At 40.0% G+C, this 26485-nt stretch overlaps 2 protein-coding genes across 2 annotated transcripts in view; one reads left to right on the top strand and one right to left on the bottom strand.

Annotated features, from left to right (window-relative positions):
* Positions 1-4574: 4574 nt before the first annotated feature.
* Positions 4575-25567, bottom strand: LOC124795747 (galactosylgalactosylxylosylprotein 3-beta-glucuronosyltransferase I-like). The gene is given in 4 exon segments (XM_047259831.1): positions 4575-4673; positions 22898-23194; positions 25097-25246; positions 25430-25567. Coding segments are annotated over 4 exon segments (684 nt in total).
* Positions 25568-25822: 255 nt separating this feature from the next.
* The window catches only part of LOC124795748 (peptidyl-prolyl cis-trans isomerase B1-like), a 57354-nt gene continuing 56691 nt past the window's right edge, over positions 25823-26485 (top strand). The window contains exon 1 of the mRNA XM_047259832.1: positions 25823-25858. Within this exon, the coding sequence (XP_047115788.1) occupies positions 25823-25858 (36 nt within the window). The remainder of the gene's footprint in view (positions 25859-26485) is intronic.

Below are 26485 nucleotides of genomic sequence, written 5' to 3' on the forward strand. Positions count from 1 at the left end.
CTGCAGATACAGTACGATATGCAAGGACCATACGCCGAACACGATGGTCTTTCCTCTCGTGGTGCCACGCGACCGTCCGGAGACCGATCTTCTTTGGACCACACTTTTTCGTGACCACTACTGCCAGCAACCATGTACGGTGGCCACATGCCGGCCAAGTCTTTCTGCAATACCGCACAAGGGATACCCAGGTTCTCATAGCCCTATTGCACAACATCGTTCAAACTCAAGGAGATGTTGATAATGGCGTCTGTCGTCTCAAAGACATTCTTGACAGTTCACAATACCCAATCTCAGAGGTAATTAGCGCTCATGACCGTCACAGCGTAAATTTAAAACAAACATGATTTGCGTCCGTATTGGCGGTACTAGTGCAAGACTTATGGGACTGGTGCTGAATTTGAATAGACTTCTTTCAGGTGTAGAAACACGCTTACCAACTTCCGTTTTCTTGGTGCTGCGATTTTTTTCCGCTAGTGTAGTTTGCGTGAAGAGAGCGACAGAATATTGCTCTCGACGCGCGTGCACTGTAGCTTAGGAAGTTTTTGTGGGCAGTTTGAGATAGTTTCCTGATCTGACAGACCAGAAGTGTCCTCGACTTTCTCTGCTATCCTAAGGTACATTGAAATCGATATTTCATTTCTTTTTTTACCCTTAGGAACTTAAAGGTTGTTTAGCATCACCCATCTTCTGACATGGAATTTTGGCTGTTTAGTTTCCCCTTTTTGTGCACTGTCACTCTAGAGCTTTGGTATTTGCCTTCCGTACCTGACACTGCCCATCTCAATCTTTTTAAAAAAAGACTTTGGATTGCTGATATCCACAGGTGGTGTCTACATAGCTCTAAATGGAAGATATTTTCCAGTCATAGACAACCCCAGAGTGACAATCCTGCACTCTGATGTATCTTGTAAGCTGCTACTACATGTGGCAGAGAAGTGCCCCAGTTGCTACAGTAACTAAATACTTTACCTACTGTCTTGTGCACTGCATTTGTTCTCCTCTTGAACTTCAAGCTTCAAAGGTTAATTATTGTCTCAGTTACGTCCACATCTGATTTGGTACTGCAACCCTAGATACACAGCACGAGGTGTAGACAATGATTAAAAGAACCTGATTCACAATTGGTTTTTGCATGAAAGGTTGAAGAATATCCATACTTATCATTTGGAATGGTCTTTGGTACACTCTGTAATGATTCTCACTGACATCTCGCTCTGCCCTTTGTGCACAGAATACACAGTTCTTCGTGTATTACCCAACGTCCAACTTTTGTGCCTAAGCAGCAATAGTTCTCTGCAATACTTTGTTATGTAGTGGTAATCCATGCCCTGCCAAGACAATTGTGGGCCTGCCCCAAAGCCCATTGCATAAACTCTGTGGTATGATTATATGTTGTCCATGCTTTGTGTATTTATACAGTATCCCGTTGTCAGCATAGCAATGTTTTTGCACTGCAAATGGCTGACAGTCTCTTTCAACAACCTGCACCTTTTGCCATTCACCTGAAAAAATGCCAACACACTATTGCATGCATTTTAAGACTCAGGTCACTGGGATTATGCTGAGATTTCTTGGGGGTGGTGTGTAACTTCGGTCAAATTCACTAAGCTGTAGTGCTGCTCAGGTCAAGTGGCTAGTCACAGATAGGTACAACTAAAAGACTGTAACAAAGCTTTCAGCCAGTAACGCCTCTGTTGAAAATAGACGACACACACACACACACACACACACACACACACACACACACACACACACACACACTCTGCAGTTTGTGTGTGTGTGTGTGTGTTTGGACAAAGGTCTTACTGGCCGAAAGCTTTATTCGTGACGGTCTTCCTTCTGTAATCCCATCATGGAGCTGTTGATTCATAAACTCTTCCACTACTGAATGAAAGGTTATGTAGAACACTATATGGAATCTTGTACACTGGCACTTCATTACCAGTAGGAATTCTATGCTGTGTTATGGAAACTCTAACAATTTTTCCATTCCTTCCCTGTCACTTCCTGGTAAAAATTACAATTGCACAGTGCCAATAAGTTGGCAGATTGTTCTGGATTAGAGTATTCTATTTTAAATTCCCTATCTAAACGGTCGTCCTCCAGTACATCTAGGTTGGCTACCAGCACATCTTGTGGTAGCTCTGCCTCTACTAAGCCAAAATTTTGCATGTTGATGTGCACGATCTGGCTTCCATCAGCACTGTGGTGCACATAGTCTACAGTGGCTGAGTGTGTAGCATAAAAGCCTTGTAATCGGCACAGGTTTGAATCTTGCTAGTGTCAATTTTTTAAAATTTAATTCCATATTTATCAACAAATATAAAAGTTAATTAACAAAGACTGAATCATTTTTCAAATAAAAATTCTGTGTATTTTTAATTACTAATCAGATGAAAATTACCACCACTCGAAACTTGGTGGGAAAATGCCAAAATTAAAATAGACAATAAAACACTATTTACAGAGAGTGAATAGTATTACTTTGTGCATAATTTTTTCATTTCATAATAAAGCACATCTGTATTAAATTTTAATTTTATTTTCATATGATCAGTAATTAAAAATAGAAAGATGTTATTCTTGTTAAAAATTATGAATTAATATTTGTCAATTAACATTTCCGTTTGTTAACAAATATAGAACTTAAAAGAAGAAAAAACTTAGCACTAGCATGATTTGAACCAGTGACTTTACATATACAAGACTTCTATGGTATGCATTCTTTCCTTTCTTTCTTTTTGTTTTGAGAATTCTTGTTTCAACCCATTGCTTTAAGTAAGGTCACCTTGTACGACTGGAGGCACACTGACTGTCTTCAACTCTGGTAGACACTAGAAATATAGGAGTTGGGTTCTGTGCATATGTACCACTATCTTCAGAAAGACTCTCTAAAATAAAACTACCTCCATGTAATTCTTCATTTTTCTGTAGTTGCTTTAAAATTATTGAAGATATTTTGAATCCCTCTTTGCATCTATAATTACTTTCACTGCTTGAAGCAAGAACCTTCATAAAAGATAGAAAAAGTTTCTACCCAAAAGCTGGAAGTATTCAAGGCATGCATCATATGATGAACCTACTGTGACCCACCTTAATTTGGGATTTTGGGTACTTTCTTAATAATCTCCAATCCATCCCTCAGCTTTTCAGATGAATGAAACTGAGGTTTCTAATACAAATACTAGAATTTGTTCAACCGACAGCTTCCTTGTAAAGATTGGTTATGCCAGTCTCTCGTAAGCATGTGTGCGCGCACCCCTCCAACAGTGCGCTCTCACATGCATGTGCGCACCCACGTGCATTGTGCTTGTTAGTATACTACGGAATCATATAAGTTACTGAATGTTCTTCCCCCTGGTATTTTTCTCGAGGTTGCAGGTGGTTTGATACCAGTACATGCCATGCTTTATTTGTTCAGATGTGTCTACAGTTTTATGTCTTGAGCTGAATGTTAGTTGTATACTGCTTTCCATAAAGCAGCTTGTGTCTGTAATGCATCAAAATCAAATGATTAAAGAATTTGTTGTTTTGGATCGATCTCTAATTTTTCTGATGAAGGCTGTGGCCAAAAGCTTATGTGTAAGTATCTCAATTGTGCCTGTCTGTAACTTGACAAAGTTGGGAATATTGATCACTTCAGTGACTCTGCAGGCGTCGCACTACAAATCCGAAGGTGCAATTTTGAGCTTCAGTTGGTCTTAGGATTTTTCATCTCTATTCATAACTGTGTACACCTGGCAATGATTTGTTAATGTGATAAATACAAGTTCTATTGTGCTGCAGTGACCACATGAAATTATAGATTGCCCTGTAACTGGCCATATTAAGTCAATTTGAAGGTTAGAGCAAGGCAAGTGCATGCCGATTCCAATAGGACCACGCCTATAGTCATGTCAGCGTAAGAAAACCCCTAACAGCTAGCAGTGCTGTTCCAGCTTTTGAATGCGAAGTGCAAATGGCTGTATGTGGGGGGGAAAAAAAAAAGTTTTTCTGTAGAGCTGCAGCAACACTGAGGCTTTGCCACTGACATTTACAAAAATGTGTTAAGTGATTGGCTGAGATAGATGAGTGACACTGCCAAGCCCAGCCCACTACAACTGTCAGGAGGCTTCTTACACTGACACGACTACAATAAAGCATGGAATTTCAAGTTTACCTTTGGGCAGAGGATAGCTTTACTTACCGTTGCTGCATAATAATAACCAGTAGGCAGTTACAAGTAGGCAATATTAAACTAACTGCAAGCTGATAAAAGAGCAGACTTATCATTTGTGGTAGAAACAGAGATGTAATAAAGCAAAATCAGTGTCTACAAAAGTGACGATTTGAAAAATAAAACCTTCATAAACTTATAAATAACTATTTCTTGTTTGTACAACAATGATTTAACTTTTGTTATTTACAAAATAAAAAACTCAATTGAAACAAACACACACACACACACACACACACACACACACACACACAAAAAACTATTTCTACCATACTCCTCAATATAAATTAATACTGTGATTTCACAACAGAAGGAATGTTGATATGTTAATTCATTTGCTGCAGTCTACCAAGATCTATACTTCAATTCCAGCATCTGACCGTTTACCCGCTTTCCGTAATCTGTCTTCACCACTAAGAACGGGTTTTTCTGTCCTTGTGTGCCACACATACACCTGCAATTTAAATACACTCCTGGAAATGGAAAAAAGAACACATTGACACCGGTGTGTCAGACCCACCATACTTGCTCCGGACACTGCGAGAGGGCTGTACAAGCAATGATCACACGCACGGCACAGCGGACACACCAGGAACCGCGGTGTTGGCCGTCGAATGGCGCTAGCTGCGCAGCATTTGTGCACCGCTGCCGTCAGTGTCAGCCAGTTTGCCGTGGCATACGGACCTCCATCACAGTCTTTAACACTGGTAGCATGCCGCGACAGCGTGGACGTGAACCGTATGTGCAGTTGACGGACTTTGAGCGAGGGCGTATAGTGGGCATGCGGGAGGCCGGGTGGACGTACCGCCGAATTGCTGAACACGTGGGGCGTGAGGTCTCCACAGTACATCGATGTTGTCGCCAGTGGTCGGCGGAAGGTGCACATGCCCGTCGACCTGGGACCGGACCGCAGCGACGCACGGATGCACGCCAAGACCGTTGGATCCTACGCAGTGCCTTAGGGGACCGCACCGCCACTTCCCAGCAAATTAGGGACACTGTTGCTCCTGGGGTATCGGCGAGGACCATTCGCAACCGTCTCCATGAAGCTGGGCTACGGTCCCGCACACCGTTAGGCCGTCTTCCGCTCACGCCCCAACATCGTGCAGCCCGCCTCCAGTGGTGTCGCGACAGGCGTGAATGGAGGGACGAATGGAGACGTGTCGTCTTCAGCGATGAGAGTCGCTTCTGCCTTGGTGCCAATGATGGTCATATGCGTGTTTGGCGCCGTGCAGGTGAGCGCCACAATCAGGACTGCATACGACCGAGGCACACAGGGCCAACACCCAGCATCATGGTGTGGGGAGCGATCTCCTACACTGGCCGTACACCACTGGTGATCGTCGAGGGGACACTGAATAGTGCACGGTACATCAAAACCGTCATCGAACCCATCGTTCTACCATTCCTAGACCGGCAAGGGAACTTGCTGTTCCAACAGGACAATGCACGTCCGCATGTATCCCGTGCCACCCAACGTGCTCTAGAAGGTGTAAGTCAACTACCCTGGCCAGCAAGATCTCCGGATCTGTCCCCCATTGAGCATGTTTGGGACTGGATGAAGCGTTGTCTCACGCGGTCTGCACGTCCAGCACAAACGCTGCTCCAACTGAGGCGTCAGGTGGAAATGGCATGGCAAGCCGTTCCACAGGACTACATCCAGCATCTCTACGATCGTCTCCATGGGAGAATAGCAGCCTGCATTGCTGCGAAAGGTGGATATACACTGTACTAGTGCCGACATTGTGCATGCTCTGTTGCCTGTGTCTATGTGCCTGTGGTTCTGTCAGTGTGATCATGTGATGTATCTGACCCCAGGAATGTGTCAATTAAGTTTCCCCTTCCTGGGACAATGAATTCACGGTGTTCTTATTTCAATTTCCAGGAGTGTACTTTAATTACTTTCACAACTCAGATCAACAACACATAAAATGAACGATTCAAAAGGCAGGCAGCAAGAAAACAACACTCGGGTACAAATTGTGTGTTAACAACAATAGAATGCTACCTTCAAATGCATACTTAGGTCAACAGTTGACACATCTCAGTTAATGGTGGGTGATGCAAAGGGAGAACGTGCCGTCTTCAAAATAGTCCAAATTTATGGCATTCATCTATCAATGGTGCACAATCGCTTTCTATATCAGAGCCTGAACCAAGTACTGCCGTATTCGATTACAGCTTACAAAGCTGGTTCGGGTGTTACATCTTGTAAATTATGAAAATATGCTGTTTCAAGACACTGACACTTTAAAGATAGACAAAAAAAATGTGTTGTTTGTCATATGAACACATTATGGAATGGGAAGTGTGCTACGATAATGCTGCCATACCCCCAGTGTAAAGGTATAGGGTGAAAACCTGAGGCTCTCCAGGCATTTTGCTCCATCAATGGTAAAATCAAAGTGACTGCAGAGTTGGCTACTTCTTGTTTTTATAAAAAAATGGTCCAAAGGCAGGATTCATTGCTGAGCTAAAAGTTTTGAAAACTGATATGCATATCTGGCATGTTTGATTAGGCCTCTTTAACTCTTGAGAAAGGATCAAAACACTCAAAAACAATAATTTGAAAGTGTTGCTTCAGGCTTTCCCGATGGACATGTTGTATATATGGTTCTCGGGCAAGACGTCTGATGTCACAGTGAAAACTCCACAATATTTCGTAAGCACAACTGGCCGACATCTTCAGGTGCGACGAACACACTGCTAAGGCAGGACCAGAGCCCCCTATTTATGCCAGGCAGGAGCTTTTAGACTTATTCCAACATGTGCTCACCTTGACGAACTTTTTATTTAATGGACAATACTTTGAACAGACTGACTGCGTCGCAATGGGTAGTCCCCCATCACCCATTGTGGCTAATCTTTTTATGGAAGACTGAGGAGAGAGCACTCCAGTCATTGGATTTGAAACCTACGTGTTTTTGGTGATATGTGGACGACACTTTGTTATCTGGCCTCACGGCATTGCATCGCTGAATGTTTTTCTTGAGAATCTTAACTCGCTTCATCCCAACATCAAGTTCACTATGGAGATGGAGAAAAACGGCGAACTTCCATTCCTGGACGTGTTGGTACGGAGGAAAGAAGATGGCACATTAGGTCTGTACTGTAAACCAACGCACACGGACTTATACTTACAGGTCACCAGCTGTCACCATCCTTCACAACGAAGTGGCGTATTGAGGATGTTGGTTCACAGAGCACGAGCCATATCAGACTCAGATAGCTTATCCAATGAGCTACTCCATCTGTGTACCATTTTCCAACAAAATGGATACTCCAAACGGGAGATTCGCCGTGCCTTACAACCGAAGCGGGTTACCCAACATGAGGAAGTGGAAGAAGGCGAAGAACAAAAAGGGAATGGTCATCTTGCCATACATTGGCAGTGTCTCTTCAAAAATAGGAAGATTATTGAAGAGGCATAAAGTTAAATGTGTCTTTCGTCCGCCGGCAAAACTCAGAGCTCTCTTGGGCTCATCTAAGGACAGCTTTGGCATAAGAAGACCCGGTGTTTACGAGATTCCTTGCAGCTGTGGCATGTCGTACATCGGACAAGCTTGTCGCACTGTAGAAGAGAGATGCACTGAACACCTCCGCTACACTCATCTGATGCAACCAGAAAAGTCTGCAGTGGCCGAGCACTGTCTCAGTACATGCCATTCTATGAATTATCAACATACAAAAATTCTCGCATCGACTAGTTCATACTGGGACAGTGTTATTAAGGAAGCAGTGGAAATACGTAGCTTGACGAATCTTGTAAACAGACACGGGCTTTCAGCTTAGTACAGCTTGGGATCCAGCACTGGCCATATTGAAGTCGCTACGATCAGAGAGGAGTACTATTGGTCATAAGATGGATGACGATTTGCCAGCAACATAAATATTCTGTTGACAACGGGAGGATAATCAAGGCGCCTACGTGGACGCGCATTTTTGCTTGCAGCTTCCAACAGAGGTCGCTGGAGCAGTCGATGGCAGCGCAGAGTAACAGCGGCAGCCTCCGTGCTTGCGGCTTCCGACATTGGTCGCTGGGGCGGCCGATGGCAGCACAGAGCAGCGGCGGCAGCCTCCGCACGTGCACCAAAGTCTTTGGTTCTTCATCCTGTAGGTGACGCCGTTGTCCTTCCAGCTATCGGTTGATATCGTCGCTATTGGCCATTGAATTTGGCGCCTCCACGCATGTGCACTTCCTGCCTAAGACTGGCATAAATAGGGGGCTCTGGTCCTGCCTTAGCAGTGTATTCATCGCACCTGAAGATGTTGGCCAGTTGCGCTGACGAAATATTGTGGAGTTTTCACTATGACATCCGACGTCTCACCCGAGAACCATATATACAAGAATTTGAAAGGTTTGAAATTCAGTGATGTCTATCTCACTAGAACACTACTTGTCTTGAAGGAAAAATTAATGGGAAGGGAACTCAAAATTTCTGAGTTCATCAGCTTTGAGCTAACAAAATAAACATCTCAAGGTGGTGCAAAACTGTTTGTGGCCTTTGTAAATTTCCTTTGACATAAAGGTAAAGTTGTAGATAAATTAGTTCAATTCGAAACTCCTAATTCTGAATCAAATGGTTATAAAATAAATTAGACAACAGAAATTAGTACTGTGATGAAAAAATTGACCCATCCTTATAATAACAGTTCCATACACGCCCCTGCAGAATGGTATTGCAAAAAACCACCACCACCACTGCTCATTGGTCAAAATGGCTCACTGCATACTGCTCAAGTCAGGAAAACTACCATCATTTTGCATCAAAGACATCAAAACAGCTGACTTCATCAGAAGTTGTTGCTTAGCTAAAGGACTGTTATGCAACTCACATGAGAAGTGACCAAAGCAAAAAGCTGACTAATTCTATCTTCATACATTTGGTCAAATGGTTGTTATCCTAGATAACTTGCCAAACAAAGAAGAGTTCTATTCTCAAAGCAAAGAAGGGTTTTTTGGACACTATTCTGTTAAAAGACCTGTTGTGTGTGGGTCCAAAGAGAACACAGGATTCGTGCATCAAAAGATGAAAGATTATTCGATCACCAAAGTATTGAGCTCAATCAAACTTACATGAACTTCTATGAAGGTCGACCAGATTGTCACCAGAGAGGCAGCATCAACATCAGTTCCATGGGAGGAGATTTCAATGGTGATACAAACAATGAATCAGACCCAATGAAAGATGATGAACCATTCTATGGCTTTGTAGACTTTTTTCTGCCTACACGCAACAAGATCAACAAGACGACAAAACTGGGATGTGGCAGACGAAAGCTAGAGCGAACAAGAAAAACAAGGTGCCCACATACAGTATATGAGCTTCTGATCACTCTAGGTGAAGGATTCATCCTCAATGATTATTTATGTGATGTATAATTTTTCTTCTTTAGGGCATAATATATGTCTGATAACGACATGATTATTACAGCAGATACACAAAATAGCTGCTTATAATAAGTAATCTTTAATTATGACAGACTGTTTTGGCTTAATCACCATTTTCAAGTACTTGCAATTACAATTTTGGTGAGAACAGGTATGGATGCCAATGTCATTCACACTGAAGTAGCTGTCTTGCACTCACATCTAGATTGACATGTCGTCCATATTGTGTCATTACCGGACTGTTTTGTAACTGTCGTTGCTTTAATAAGATCATAAAGGATGTCAAGATGTTGAAAATAAAATGTTAATTATGACATGACAGCAGTTTGACATTTCCACCCTTACGATGATATATGTTTACAAAGATTGTGCACAGAACAGCAATTTATTTTAATAACTAACATTTGTTACAATTATCTTTGGTTGTTGCATATGTTACTTCCAATTTATCCATGTTCATGTTCTAGAAGTTCAATAAAGTTCTTGAGGTAGTACTTGTGTTTAAATTCTGTATGTTCGTTTAATATTTTTTGTGGGTATTTTCTCTTGTACACATGAATGTTTAATTCCTCAAGAATGTTCACTGCAAAACCTTTTGGTATTCTGTGCAGAGAGTAAATATAATTAGTTGAGCTTCTTTCTACACATGAAAAATCAAAAGCACACTGCTGATATGATCGAAAATGCACTACAGATTCAGCATTGAGTACAAGACAGCTACTTTAATATGAATGACATTGGCATCCACACCTGTTCTCATCAAAATTGTAATTGCTGGTACTTGAAAATGGTGACTAAACCGAAACAGTCTGTCATAAATAAAGATTACTTATTATAAGCAGCTACTTCTTGTATCTACACTATTAATCAGGTGGTGTAAACAACAATTCTACATGTGTCACACTTGCTCAACAGTTTGTGCCAGATCAGGTATTTCAATTCATGATGTTAACTTCATTGCAAATGCAACAGATGTCACTATCAATGATTTATTACATGCTCCATATCGAGAGTGGTTTGATGCTTTATGATGAAATAAGGTAACCAGTGAAAAATAATGCCTGGAACATTGTAAACAAGCAAACAAATGAAAGAGTAATAGATTTTACGATGTTTTGAGGATTAAAAAAATACTGCTGGATCTTTGCTGAGATGAAATGCAAGAATAGTTGCAATAGCACTCAAATAACAGCCTGGAGTTCACTTCATGAAATGTTTTCTCCCATTCAAGAACTGGATCATTTAGACTATTCATGACACTGTCCGTCAAATTTGACTTGTGTGTTTCACAAATGAATATTCACTGCTTCATTTCTCAATGGTAAAATTGACAGTAATATTCACAGAATAGCCGGGCTCACTGGGCGTGTTCTTATAAAAGAAGAGAAAGGGAGGAAGTTAATCATATAGTCAAGAAGGCAAGTGATGTGCTCCAAACATTAAAATCTGATGATAAATTGTGTAAACTTAGAAAAGCCATTTATGGGCTACACCAAGCTGACCTACAGTGGTAGGTCAAGATGAATGCAACCCTAACATCAATTGGATTGCAGCCCATTATTTCAGATCCATGTGCCTTTGTAGACAATGTACAGAAACATTAGTCTTCCTACTCACTTGTGTAGATGAAGACATAATTATTTCAGCAGACCAAGAAAGGACAAAACAAATAAAGGATGAGTTATCTGTCAAGTTAAATATCAAGGATCTCATTGCCATAAGATGGTATCTCGGTATTGACATAAATCACACTGTTGACAAAATAAAAAAATGGAAACTCCAGATCCTCCTGTCCGCCACCAGCTTTTCTGAACTGCGCAGATTGGAGTTATCCTTGTAACACACTCTCTGCTCCTAAAATTATCCTGGCTTCAATCTAAGGTAACCTACTGTCTCCATACCCTCAACTGAACAGTTTCCACCCCTCTGTCCTCTCTCCTCATTGTGTGCCGACCTCTGCCAATGCATCTGTCTGTCTTTTCCCTTCCCTGCTCCTCTCCTTTTCTGCTCTCCTGTTGTCCTCCTCCCTCCCTGCCCCACAGCCTCCTGACACTGCTAGTCCTAGCACATAGTGCCAGACAGCACTTTTCTCCCCCCCCCCCCCCTCCCCCACCTGTACCGTTATCCTTTCCTCTTCCTCACCCCTCCAGGTTGCTGCTTCCATGCAATCTGACAATTCTAGTCTGAGCTACCGAAGTCAGTGGTCAAGTGTGAATGACTGTGTGTGTGTTTCCTGTTCTGAAGAATGGTTTGTCCTAAAGCGAAATGGGTAACATTCTTTTCGTTGTGCCTGTCTGCAACTCAACATTTCACCTTTATGGTGAGTATCAATCTTTCTTTTCCTATTTTGTTGACAAACTGCATTATGTAAAGTGGTTATACTAGAAGATGACTACAAGCTGGTATGGAATCCACTGGAAACTGGGAGCATGTTGGATGCAACAGCTACAAATACAGAAAGTAGCACTCATTATCCATTCCAGAAAACTGGTTGGAGCATTGATGTACATTGCCATCAGTACCTGACCCAACATGAGCTATGCAGTCAGTAAGCTAAGCCAGTACAATAATAGCCATAATTTTGTTCACTGGGTTTTCAGATGCTGACAAAGTCATACAGGTACCAACTTCTTCTTATCTAGATCAGCAATCTCTCTGTGTTCATACTAGCGGGGAGCCACTGATCTTTCACCAGGTGAAGCCAAGTACATGAGCCTCTCTGAAAGGGTGGAGAAAGGCATTCACCTGTTAAGGCTCTTCATCCACTGAAATACGAGAAACGTGTTGATAGACTTTGACTTCGATCTTACCATCATAAACTTAAGACTTAATTATTGATTTACAACTGTCTGAAAACAGATTAAAACTTTGCTGCTACACAGTGTCATTGGTGTCTATGTGTGTTACAATGAAAAGGCTTTCAAGATTGCTGTTCACAGTTTTATGTCATCCTTTGTAAAATAAACTATGAAAAACATTGTTTAAGTAGCCAGAATGAGATTTTCACTCTGCAGCAGAGTGTGCGCTGATATGAAACTTCCTGGAAGATTAAAAGTATGTGCAGGATCGAGACTCGAACTCCCGAGTTTGAGTCTCGGTCCGGCACACAGTTTTTATCTGCGAGGAAGTTTCATTGTTTAATTAATTTTGTGTCATGGCTGTATTTTCAAACTGCAACCCAATATATCCCACACAAGAAGCTGTATTTTTTAACCAATTAAATGGCTTGGGATAGTATATAATATCCACTAACAAAGTGCCACAGCCACCTGAGCAAAACACAAAGCAATCTTTGGTTAAGAAGTAATGCATTTGAAGTTTTCATGATCTGCTTTACTCTTCTACCTTTTTCAGGTGTGTACTATTAATTTTCTCAGAACAGAAAATTGTAAACAATAATTAGCTGCTGTACAAATTTAAAATTCAGAATCAGTATGGAGAAAGAACATTTCATTTATCCACAGGTAAATTATTATTATTATTATTATTATTATTATTATTATTCTTTCTTATCTCAGACGTTATGTCTGGCAAAAATGGAAAGTGACGCGGACCTTGATCAAGCGTGACTTCCTTTTAACTGTACGGTATATGTTACATTGCATTTAGGAACTTTCAGGTAATTGAACATGTATCAATAATTACAGATTTCTGTAGTTGTATATATAAGTTTGGATGTAGCTGTATTGCGTTGATGTACTGGTGGATATTGTGTGGTATGACTACTATAGTTGATAGTATAATTGGTATAATGTCAACTTTATCCTGATGCCACATGTCCTTGACTTCCTCAGCCAGTTGAATGTATTTTTCAATTTTTTCTCCTGTTTTCTTCTGTATATTCGTTGTATTGGGTATGGATATTTCGATTAGTTGGGTTAATTTCTTCTTTTTATTGGTGAGTATGATGTCAGGTTTGTTAAGTGGTGTTGTTTTATCTGTTATAATGGTTCTGTTCCAGTATAATTTGTATTCATCATTCTCCAGGACATTTTGTGGTACATACTTGTATGTGGGAACGTGTTATTTTATTAGTTTATGTTGTATGGCAAGTTGTTGATGTATTATTTTTGCTACATTGTCATGTCTTCTCGGGTATTCCGTATTTTCTAGTACTGTACATCCACTTGTGATGTGATCTACTGTTTCTATTTGTTGTTTGCAAAGTCTGCATTTATCTGTTGTGGTATTGGGATCTTTAATAATATGCTTGCTGTAATATCTGGTGTTTATTGTTTGATCCTGTATTGCAATCATGAATCCTTCCGTCTCACTGTATATATTGCCTTTTCTTAGCCATGTGTTGGATGCGTCTTGATTGATGTGTGGTTGTGTTAGATGATACGGGTGCTTGGCATGTAGTGTTTACTTTTTCCAATTTACTTTCTTCGTATCTGTTGACGTTATGTGATTTAAAGGGTTGTGGAAGTGGTTATGAAATTGCAAAGGTGTAGCCGATGTATTTATATGAGTGATTGCTTTGTGTATTTTGCTAGTTTCTGCTCGTTCTAGAAAAAATTTTCTTAAATTGTCTACCTGTCCATAATGTGCGTTTTTTATGTCGATAAATCCCCTTCCTCCTTCCTTTCTGCTTAATGCGAATCTTTCTGTTGCTGAATGTATGTGATGTATTCTACATTTGTGGCATTGTGATCGTGTAAGTGTATTGAGTGCTTCTAGGCCTGTGTTACTCGATTTCACTACTCCAAATGAGTAGGTCAATATTGGTATAGCATAAGTATTTATAGCTTTTGTCTTGTTTCTTGCTGTCAATTATGTTTTCAGTATTTTTGTTAGTCTTTGTCTAAATTTTTCTTTTAGTTCTTTAATATTTGTATTATCTATTCCTATTTTTTGTCTGTATACTAGATATTTATATGCATCTGTTTTTTCCATCGCTTCTATGCAGTCGCTGTGGTTATCCAATATGTAATCATCTTGTTTAGTGTGTTTTCCCTTGACTATGCTATTTTTCTTACATTTGTCTGTTCCAAAAGCCATATTTATATCATTGCTGAATACTTCTGTTATCTTTAGTAATTGGTTGAGTTGTTGATTTGTTGCTGCCAGTAGTTTTAGATCATCCGTGTATTGCAAATATGTGATTTTGTGTTGGTATGTTCCAGTAATATTATATCCATAATTTGTATTATTTAGTATGTTGGATAGTGGGTTCAGAGCAAGGCAGAACCAGAAAGGACTTAATGAGTCTCCTTGGTATATTCCACGCTTAATCTGTATTGGTTGTGATGTGATATTATTCGAATTTGTTTGGATATTAAGTGTGGTTTTCCAATTTTTCATTACTATGTTTAGGAATTGTATCAATTTAGGATCTACTTTGTATATTTCCAATATTTGTAGTAACCATGAGTGGGGTACACTATCAAAAGCTTTTTGGTAATCGATGTATGCGTAGTGTAGTGACCTTTGTTTAGTTTTAGCTTGATATGTCACCTCTGCATCTATTATCAGTTGCTCTTTACATCCTCGTGCTCCTTTGCAACAGCCTTATTGTTCTTCATTTATAATTTTGTTCTGTTTTGTATGTGTCATTAATTTCTGTGTAATGACTGAAGTTAATATTTTGTATATTGTTGGTAGGCATGTTATGGGGCGATATTTAGCTGGGTTTGCTGTGTCTGCTTATCTTTAGGTTTCAGATAAGTTATTCCATGTGTAAGTGTATCAGGGAATGTGTATGGGTCTGCAATGTAACTGTTAAATAATTTAATTAAATGTGAATGTATTGAGGTGAACTTCTTTAGCCAGAAATTTGCTATTTTATCTTTTCCAGGGGCTTTCCAATTGTGAGTAGAATTAATTGCTTGGGTGACTTCATGTTGCAAAATTATCACTTCAGGCATTTGTGGTATCATCTTGTATGCATCTGTTTCTGCTTGTATCCACCGGGCATGCCTGTTATGCTGAACTGGGTTTGACCATATGTTGCTCCAGAAGTGTTCCACGTCTGTTATGTTTGGTGGATTATCTACTTTAATGTGTGTGATCTATTGTCTGGTAAAATTTCTTTTGGTTTGTGTTGAATGTTTGGTTTTGCTTCCTTCTATTTTCACTTTTTTTGTATCTTCTAAGTCGTTTGGCCAATGCTTGTAATTTCTGCTTCTTTTCATCTAATTGCTCCATCGCATCTTGTTGTGAGATTTTACCTAAACTTTTTTGTTTTTTGTCCGATACTTCATTTCTTATAAATTGTGTTAGCTGTTCGATGTCTTTTCTCAGTTTTTCTATTCTGGTCTGTAGCCTGTGTTGCCATGCTGGTTTTGTGGGTTTCTTCTGTGTTTTGGTTGGTTCTGATCTCTGCCTAGTGTGTATATTTAGTGTAGTGAGTGCTCCTATATAAACCAGTAGTTGTAACTCTTCCATAGTTGTATTTTCATTTATTTTGTTGTGTATGATTGTGTTGATAGTTGTTATTGTTGTTGTTTCGACTTGTGGGTTATTTGGTGGCCTATGCAAGAATGGTCTAATGTCTGTGTTTGTGTCTTTGTATTCTATATACGTCAGCTGAAATTTTTCTTCTATATCTAACATGTGTGTCCCTTCGTGTTCTATTTGCGCTTGTTCTGGTGGCTGTCTAAAGATTTCGTTTTCCTCTGATCGTTTAATTGATGCGTGTTGTTCTTTGTTTGTTTGCTCTGGGATGTTTGAATCCATTACTGTATTTTCTTCTTCTTCTGATTGCACATTATTTTGTTCCAGTATTTGTTGTACTTGTTGTTTGATGTTTTCTAATTCTCACTGGGGTATCCTGTTACTTTTGATTATTACGCAGATCTGATCAGCTAGTCGTCGTTCTGTTAAAAATTTTAATTCTGGGTATCTGGTAATAAATGTTGCGTACACTTGTGATCTGTATCCAGTTGTGTTGGTTCCTAAGTTTGTTGCTTGGTAATAACAGAACATGAGGTGTCTCTTAACTTCATCTGACCATCTCATCCTCTGTCTTTGTTTTCCCTCTAGAGTGGTTGCAGGAAGCATATCCTGCAAAACACCTCTATTTGGATTTAAATCATTTTCCATGTGACTAGCAGTGTCGTTACCATTGTGGATGGGCATAGGGTTCAAGCGTCATTCCCAACCATGACAGCACTTGTCCGAGGCTTCATTAGTTCTGTCCTGAACCAACTAATCACACTAAAAGGGGGGTTAGCCCTATTAGTGGTTTGTTCTTTTCGTCGCCTTTTACGACTGGCAGAACATACCGGAGGCCTATTCGTTTCCCGGGCCTCCACGGGTATTATTATTATTATTATTATTTATTAAATATTACACCGAGCGAGATGGCGCAGTGGTTAGCACACTGGACTCGCATTTGGGAGGACGACGGTTCAATCCCGTCTCCGGCCATCCTGATTTAGGTTTTCCGTGATTTCCCTAAATCGTTTCAGGCAAATGTCGGGATGGTTCCTTTGAAAGGGCACGGCCGATTTCCTTCCCAATCCTTCCCTAACCCGAGCTTGCGCTCCGTCTCTAATGACCTCGTTGTCGACGGGACGTTAAACACTAACCACCACCACCACCATTAAATATTACTGTCATTTTAGTTTTTCCCTGCTAAGGTAAATTTTTAATATCTGTTTGGTATTCAGCCACGTGGCAGTGTCCACAACATGTGATATTTCAGCACAAGCCAATCTTTTGGCATTCTCAAGTGTTCCTAATGACTGACTGTTTTCTGCAAGGCACCTTCTCCATATTCCCCACCCCCTCTGCCCCCAGCCTCCTGCCAGCCATCTCTGGGGCACACCTGGTGCAGTGGGGGGTGGGGAGTTTGATGCTGAGGGTTGATACATGGCCCTCGGTAAAGCTGTGGCCAGTGCAAATCGCGGGTCCCTGCTGCTGTGGTGACTATGTGTCCTTGTCTTCTATTGCCACAACAGAAGCAGAATTTCTTGGAGACTGCTGTTGTGCTTTGATTCTGCTGAATGCTGAGTCCCAGGATTTGCTAATTTAAAATCAAAATCTTTATTTATTAGGTCACGATGTAGTCTGGCTTCTACAGCCTCTTGTAGAATACAATCCCAGAAGGTGTTTGATTGTTGTAATAACTTGGTTCTGTCATAATTCATGGCCTGAATGTGGGTGATGCACTGCTTGCCACAGCAGAGTTTGTCAGCTAATGATTGTCTGTGTGGCATTTATGCTCAGTGCATCTGTCCTGTATTGTCCCTATAGTCTGACCCACATATATTTACCCACACTGGCAGCAGTGGCATTAGACTTCTGGTTCCTGGAGTCCTAGATCATTCTTCACTGATTCCAACAAGCCCTTTGTTTTGGCTGGTGGGCGGACCACCCATCTGATGTTATGTTTCCAGGGTATTATTCTGATGCGTTCCAGACATATGGGATAGTCACCGTCGCAAGAAGTTTCTCTTTTCCTTTAGCAGGCTGTGGTCTTGGCTTCTTCAGCCTTAGGCACATTTATCTGGCAGTTGCTGTACCGTATCTACAGAGCATAGCCCACAGGTGCTACAGTTCAGTTTTCAGATGGCCACGGTCATAGGTTCCACGTGCTCTGTGGAGTAGTGCACTTAAGACGTCTCCTTGTGAAGGAGCATGATGGCTGGTACCATGTTAGTACAAACCTGTATTTGTCGGTATGCAGTAGACTACGTCCTAGCGTGTCATCTGGCCTTTGCGTGATGAGCATGTCTGGAAATGAAAGTTGATTGTTTTCTTCTGTCTCCATCGTGAATTTGATGTTCTGGTACAGTGAATTCAGAGGATTAAGATGCCTTGTACGTGATGTCCAGATTACAAACTTGAAAAAAGCACGAGGGTTTGTAGACTGCCAACTGCAAGGCTGCTGCTTCTAATGTCTCCATTAACATATAGGACACAAATGGTGATAGTGGGCAGTACATTGCTGCTCAGTCTACTTGTCCATAGTAATTTCCATTGAATAGAAAGTAGGCTGATGTGAGCATGAATTCAGAACAGTTCTGTTATTGCTGACCCAAACTTCTCTCCTATGAGGTTTAGGGAGTCCAAGGTACTTTTGTAAAGAGAAATATGACGTCAAAGCTCACTGCAACATCTTCTTGGCCTAGTCTGAAGTTCGGGAGGTTCTGGATGAAATGCACCGAATTCCATATGTGATGCTGGCATTTGCTCACAAAGGGGCTGAGCACCACTGGCAGGTATTTTGCTAACACATGTTGGTGTGCTAATGCTGTCAACAATTGCGCGGAGTGGCGTTCCTTCCTTGTGGACAGTAGGTAATTCGTAAATTCCACGATGCACAGCTGCCTGTGGAAGAAGTCTCTTCTCTGTCTTCTTATGTGGGAATGTGTGTCTGAGCAGCTCTATGGTCTTCCTCTGCACTCTGTTAATAGGACCATCCTCAGTTCTCCTATAGGCATTGTCCTCTAATAGGTCACACATTTTTTGCTTGTATACTTAATCCTTTTCACTCCAACATCGAGTGGCGCTTGACACTACGAATTTTGTTTTCTGATCCGATGTTGAGCTTCATTCGACACGATTTTTCATGGGTATCACATTCTCAATTCTTGATTCTGTCTGTACTAGTCTTCAATGGTGCTTAGTGCTGCAATCTGTGTCCAACTGTTGCAGTTGTGTTGAAAGAAATGTTGGAATTATTACATTCAAGTTCGTGTGCGCACTATGGCTAATTCCTCACATTCATTTCTTTCTGAGAAAGATTTTACAGCTTTTAGAGGAATCTCTAAGTGTCAATGATGGTGAGAGTGGTTTTGATTATGTGAGTTGTTCATTTCTGAACAGCAAAAGATTCATGGCAAATGTGGTGCGAAAATGACCAACTTTACAGATTTTTCTTTTGATGATTCAAAGTGTGGTTTTATCACTGAAACTGGTAATGTCCCACCACTGACAGCTGGTTTCTTTCAGTTAACTTTTCTAGACAACCTATTTCAACAAATAGCAGACCAAACAAACAGCTATGCTACAGCAAAAATATGTAAAGTGACACCACTTGCACAACGTTGCCTGGAGAAATGTTACTAAGAAATGAAAATCTTCCATGGTGTGCTACTGAATACAGCATTACACAAATGTAAGAACTAGCAGGACAATTTTTTTTTTTTTCAAGAGAATGGTTACAATCATCTGACTTCTTTTCAGACTGTTTTACTTGCATACATCTCCAGACTTTCTCAGAGCACTTCATGTTTCTAATCCAGAGTGTGCTACACATGTGAACATTCAGGTTGAGTCATGCCTGAATAAAGTGAAGAATGTGTGATTATTTTCTCGAAATTTATCGCCTTATGGGTATTTAGTATCATTCCAGGGTCATGTGTTATTCAAAATGTATAATCCTTAAAAATCAACAAAATGGGGATTCAGAGTTTATATGATTTCGGATTCATCAAATGGTTATATCTGCAGTTTGATACCGTATTTTGGCGTTGTAACAACAGAGTCATTGATTTCTCCAGACTTTAATTTTTTTGAGAGATTGGTTCTTCAGTTGCTGGCTAATATCAGAAATGCTACAGGACAATCAGGGTGTCAATTGCACACTGACCTTTTTTGTACAGGTGTTACATTAGCTGATGAACTGTTGAAATAGAATGTGTATCTCATAGGAACGATTCAGGTCAATCAATAAAATGCCTCTACAAGAACAAAATGATAGTTCCAGCATGGCAAGATAAAAGAACTTTTCCCAAGCTTTCTACAAAAGCAAATACCTCAGTGTCATTTACAGGAAATAGAAACAGCAAATGTAGGGAAGGGAAGAAATAATGAAACCAAATGTGATTTTTGATTATACTTCAAAATGGGTGGAGTTGATCAATCTGACCATTTTATTTCCAGTTATGGTTTTCTAATGAAGTCTGAAGTGTTGATGAAAACTGTACTTCTGGTTGTTAAACAGCTATTTGCTATACAAGAATCACTGCAAGAGAAACAATTTGAAAAAACTGTCTCACAAAGTATTCCATTAAAGTGTTTTAAGCGACTTATTTGGTGAAGAAAGAAACCCAGGGCAAAAAACGAGGAAGTTGTTCAACTTTTGATGATGAGGAATGCTTGAGTGGAAAGCTGCACATTCAACAAGCTTCCTGGGAACAAGCATAAGGATTTTGCTGTGTGTTCAGACAGAAAAAAAGAGGTGGTAGGCATGAAACTGTGTATTACTGTGAAACACGCACATGAAACCCAGCTCACACCCTAATGATTGTTTCAAAAAATATCATACATTGAAAAGTTTTGTACTGTAATGTTTTGGAAATTATTTGAATGAAAGCTCATTTTTTTATGTATATCCTATCTGTTGGTCAGCAGCCTCATTGTACAGTGGCAATTTAAATAAGAGTGCACAGAGCTGCCCTGTGTCTGGTTATGGAGGGCAAAAGGTTAACATGACAGCAAGACTGTACAATTCATTTGACGGGTGGCAAGATAACTGTCCGAAACTTCTTGGGGCCACTTATGTGCTTTCCTCTCTTCACTGGTAATGTTTGGCTCTGGTGGAACAACCCTAGCAAGAATATGTCACACTTCACGTCTTATTTCCTCTGCAGCATCCCATTTAACTGCAAGAACATGTTCCAAGACACTAATAAATTTTTCATAGGTAGCGTCATTGGAGTCTCTGCAAAATTTAGCCCCTTTTCCTACTACAGATAAGGTAACATTGTCAGTTATGCCCCCTGAATAATATATTTATTAATAATAGGTTTAACAACAAGGTGCTCATATTTCTACAGCTTATCTGCAAGCCGCCAATGGCCATGCTCTGTTAGCTTGAGACCCACTACCTGCATCTAAGTCTGGAGAGAATGTTGATGGTAACTACAGAGTGTGTGAAGAGTTCTCGTCAAGTGTACCTGATCCTATTCTTGACCAGAGACAAGCTGGTGATCTGGTTGACAGACAGAGTCCTGATGCGATGAACTAAGTTTGCAAAAGATGGTACAATTCTGTCCTCTTGGAATCTCAGTAGAAAGACATTGTATGCCACACGGCAGTCCTTCCTGTTCCGATGCTTATCAAACATCCTAATTGTACTGTGCATCTCCTCCTCATAGTGGTACTTTATGTATTATCTTTGGTTTCCACAGCATAGGAAAATATTTAATATTTCTTGGGTATTCAGCCCACTAGCATTGTCCAGAAGGCACAGAATTTCCACAAACCAACTTTTTGTCATCCTCAGGCAACCTTTTCTGGTTGGGACTGTCTTCATATCCCCCCCCCCCCCCATGCGCATCCTCCAGCTGACTGTCTCTGGGGGCTGACCTGGGGCATTGGTGGTGGAAGCGCGACTTCGAGGAGATAGAAGAAAATGATCAACTTCAATTTCTGGATGTGGTTCGTCATACTAGGACACAGTGTCTACCATAAACCGATACAAAAATTTGCACTTACATGCTTCCAGTTGTCAAGCCTTTTAACAATGAGAAACAATGAGAAGGTGTCTGCAGGACACTGTTCCTCAGAGCATGTAAATTCTCTGATATGGCCATCTAGCAGCGGAACTGTGGCACCTATGGGCCGGGTTCTAGATGTATGGTTACAGCAACTGCCAGACACAGTGTGCCTTGAGACTGAAGAAGCCAAGACCACAGCTTGCCGAGGACAAAGAAAAACCTGTTGCGATGATGATTATCCCATAAGTCAGGAAAACATCAGCTTAAGTTTGAAGAATACTCTGGAAACATAATGTGAAGTGCATGTTTTGTCCACCAGCCAAAATGAAAGGTGTGTTGAGATCAGTCAAGGATCAGGACTCTGGAAACAATGTGTCTAACGCATCCCTTGCCAGTGAATGAGAATGTAGGCCAGACCATATGGACAATACAGGAAACATGCACTGAACATAAATGCCACACTACCATCAGCCGAAAAAGTCATTTGGAAAAGCACTGTATCACCCATGCACATGCCATGATTTATGACACCACGAAGTTATTTCAACAATCCAACGCTTTCTGGGACTGCATTCTGAAAGAGGTAGCAAAAATCCGACTACATGGAAAACTAATAAACAAGGGCAGTTAAACAACACCTGAGACCCAGTCTTGTGCACAATCAAAGCACAGCAGCAATTTACATGGCAATCTGTTCCCATAATGGTAAATTAAGAGGACAAGGATGCACTGTGATCAAAATGATATGAGACCCACGTCCGGCGATAGTTGCAGCGTGACTGAGTACCTTGGATTGACACACGCACAGTCATCAGAAACCCCGAGGAATTATTAATATTAATATTAAAAATAATAATATGTATATACATGCTTACAAGATGCTGTATTAAATACCTTTGTACATCTGTCTGCTTTGGGTTCGAGCTCATCCCAGGAATTCACTAGATGTCTCAACAGTTCACTTTCTTAAAATCCTCTTTCCACATTGTAGGAGAATTTTGCTTGAGGTTTGCTGAGAAAAAACCTGAGATTAACACCAAACCCTGCCATGTCGACTGGGAAGGGACGGTCTGGCCGCCACACGCTGTTCCATCCAACTACATGGCCTGTCTCGTTGAGAAGAGGCCACTCCACCATGAGACCTCCCACCAGGCCCACCGGCCACACACTCACACGCTCAGTGTGTCGCATCTGAAACAGTGCCCACAAACCCCTATCATCACAACTCCACATCCCTAGAGTAAACTAATATCGTATTTTTTGAAATTTACTTTCATACTACAATTTTGTAGCAGATGTTGAAATCACTTTACAGGCTGTTTTCAAATTCTTATTATTCTGAAAGTAATTTATGTTTTGTTAACTCCTAGAGTGTAGTAAGTAGAAGAGTCAATATTTGAGTTAACAAACTACTCTGTAACTAGGGAGTAATTAATTTGACAAACTGAATAAAGTGGATGACAAACTGGCACAATAGCAATCATGATGATTTAGCTCTGAACTGGTCACATCTGTTCTGTATGACTTAAATGCTTATTCTTTTGTTATTAATTTGTCTTATCCCCTCTCAGGAAATTTTGATGTTTCTCATAGGCAAGGGAACTGATGAATAGCCATTCCGATGAATATCAGAAGATAGAGATGACAAAGTCGAAGTAAGTGAATGTAATCCAAACTCAGATGTGAGTGCCTCCTCAAGTAACAAATCTTCACGTTTTTTGTTACTAACACTTGCCACATATGGAATGGTGGGAAGACTATATGGTAAATGGATCAAATTAGTCATGAGGTGAGAAAGAAAGACCTATTATTTCTTATGAGCCTGGTACATTACAACTCGCTAAAGCAGTCAAGTTTCCATGGACTTTGATGATAAATTAACGGGTGGCCCTGTAATGTATGGATACACTTTTGACTAAAGTTCGTGAACAGTTTGTTGGGTCTCTTCTGCTATGTGCAGGACTTTACAAAGCATGTGAAGTATACATGGACATGACATTAACCGTTACAATTCCATATGGAAGATTCCTGGTTTTATAGCTCCATATTTGCTCTGATTATTTAACGTTAGAAAAGAAAAGATGACAAGTTACCTGCTGCGTGTAAAGGTATTGTGCCATTGCAAGATTGATATTTGAATGTGCATACTGTTTGAGATTATGAGCCAGTGAGCTAGCTGTTCATTAAATTTTGGGGACAGTGTGTACTGCATTCAGAAGTTTGAGATAAGTGAGAGACTGGTAAAAATGACAAAACTGTTCAGAAGAATTTTGATGACTCATGCACAAGACAAAAAGAATACCATTAAATGAGCGTTAACCATTCTAATCTGTTATGTACTGTGGATAGTTTAAGGCATGTAGAACAAGGATGTGCATAGTACTACAATTCACTGTTTAACATAAAAATATGAGTACACCATTGAACAAAGAGAAAGCTAATGAAACTTTTAACAGGGTAAACAGAGACTTAACTGGCTATGAATTGAAACTAACTGCATACAATTAACTGTGTGATAGAAGCTGACAAGAAACTAATCTCAAGTGAATTTGAACAATACATCAGTCATCTTAATAAAATCATTCAGATTACCTTTTCATTGCGATAATCCACACTAAAGAGTGAGCATGAACAATCTAACTGAATGTGACCTGTTTGAAAGCTATCTTTTCTTTTCCTTGTGCCTTTCTCCTGCAACAACACAGAACTGACATGGGTATTAAGGATGTTGAGATACATGGTTCAATAGATGGTCAGATGCCCTCCTCGTTGCCACCCTATTTACTCCCCTGGATAGAATGTGTGTAACCTAACAGTTTGCATGAAGTTTCATGTGAAAAGGGGGGGGGGGGGCACGTTGAAAGTTTTCTAAATGTTTGTGCCCATTCTGGAAGCAGCACTTGAACACGCACCCCACGCATGGCTATCCATGTGAGTTCCTGTTACTGAGCTACCTATTTCCACTTGTACCATTTTCTTTCTGTTATTTCCTGCTCCCCTATTGTAGATTCATTCTTTTTAAGCATACACAGTAGTATAAAGTAACTGGATAAAAGAGATTTCTGAACTAATGAAAGAGTTACAATTTATCACCTCATCAAAGATCTCCAAACTGTAAGTGTTGTCGTCATCAGCAAAGAAGAGGACACCACCACTTTCATTAGTAGCAGCCAAATTGTTACGGATCCACTCCAGTGCTGTATTGCGCTGCAAGACACCACGATGCTTCTTCCAGTTGGGTTCCTAAATTCATAAAAGTAAGTGATATAGTTTCAATTTTAATTACAATATAGGCAGTGTGTTTAACACAGGGCAGTATGAAAGAGGAGATAACATTATGAAGATATCCTCTTGCAAGCAAAGTAAAAATTTAAATGTGGTTTCCAAATTTATAAACATTCCTCTCTCTTTAAATAGTTTATATACCTTTTGCTTCCATCGAGTAGGAGTTGAAGCTGCTAGATGTGTGTAGGGAATACCAGTCTTCATAAGAAAAACTTTAACAAGGTTAGTTTTATGATCAGAGTCTTCAATCACAATCCAATGAATGTGAGGAACAAGCATTAAAGTGTGAGAAAATCTGCAATAAACAAATGGATACTGTAGTATGCACAAATAAAGGAAATAATGTTTTCAAAAGAGAAAATTCAACTCTGCAGCTACACTCCACAAGAACTAGCTACCTATGATCCTCCCTTAATTAACAAGATTGCAGTCTATGCAATGATAATGAAAATTATAAAAGCTGGAATAAAGACTACAAATTACAGTCTTCCAATCGAAAAAATAAATAAATAAATTGAAACTCATTGTGTAACTATGAATGATCTCAAGAAGGGAAACTGCATGACACTGGTAATAAGATGATAAACAAGTGATTGATGGACTGAAAATTAGTGTAGGTTCTCTAAATAAAGACTGCAGATTACTCTTTACTGATAACTATGTCCAGTTCTGAAAAAGTTAGAAGCAATTGAAAAATATAATAGAAAATTGTGTTCACATTTTTAAAATCCAAATTTGTCATCGCAAACTTTTACCTATGTCTCAAACCTAGGACTAGTAATTTTCTGATTTATTCACAACTTACTGCGTTAATTCAGCCTTCTGTACAGGTCTTGAGTATGTTGGAGTAATCAGGAACACACATTTTCAATAACTTGCCAGCAGCCATAAAAAGCTTAACAACCAATGAAATTCAGTTTAAGAGAAGCCTAAAGGATTTATTGGTGGCCAACTCCTTCTACTCCATTGATGAATTTCTGAGGAAAACCAACTGATTTGTATATAAGTACAACATAACTTCTGCACAATTTCAGTGCAGTAATGTGTTCACTGAAAATTCGTGTGTGTGTGTGTGTGTGGGTGTGTGTGTAAGTATAATCTAACTTCTGCACCATTTCAGTGCAGTAATGTGTTCATTGTAAATAAGTATTACAGTAGTTGTATTACATGTTTCTTACCTTATAAATAAATATAAAA

The sequence above is a fragment of the Schistocerca piceifrons genome, chromosome 4 (genome assembly GCF_021461385.2).
Source record: "Schistocerca piceifrons isolate TAMUIC-IGC-003096 chromosome 4, iqSchPice1.1, whole genome shotgun sequence".
Taxonomy (NCBI): Eukaryota; Metazoa; Arthropoda; class Insecta; order Orthoptera; family Acrididae; genus Schistocerca; species Schistocerca piceifrons.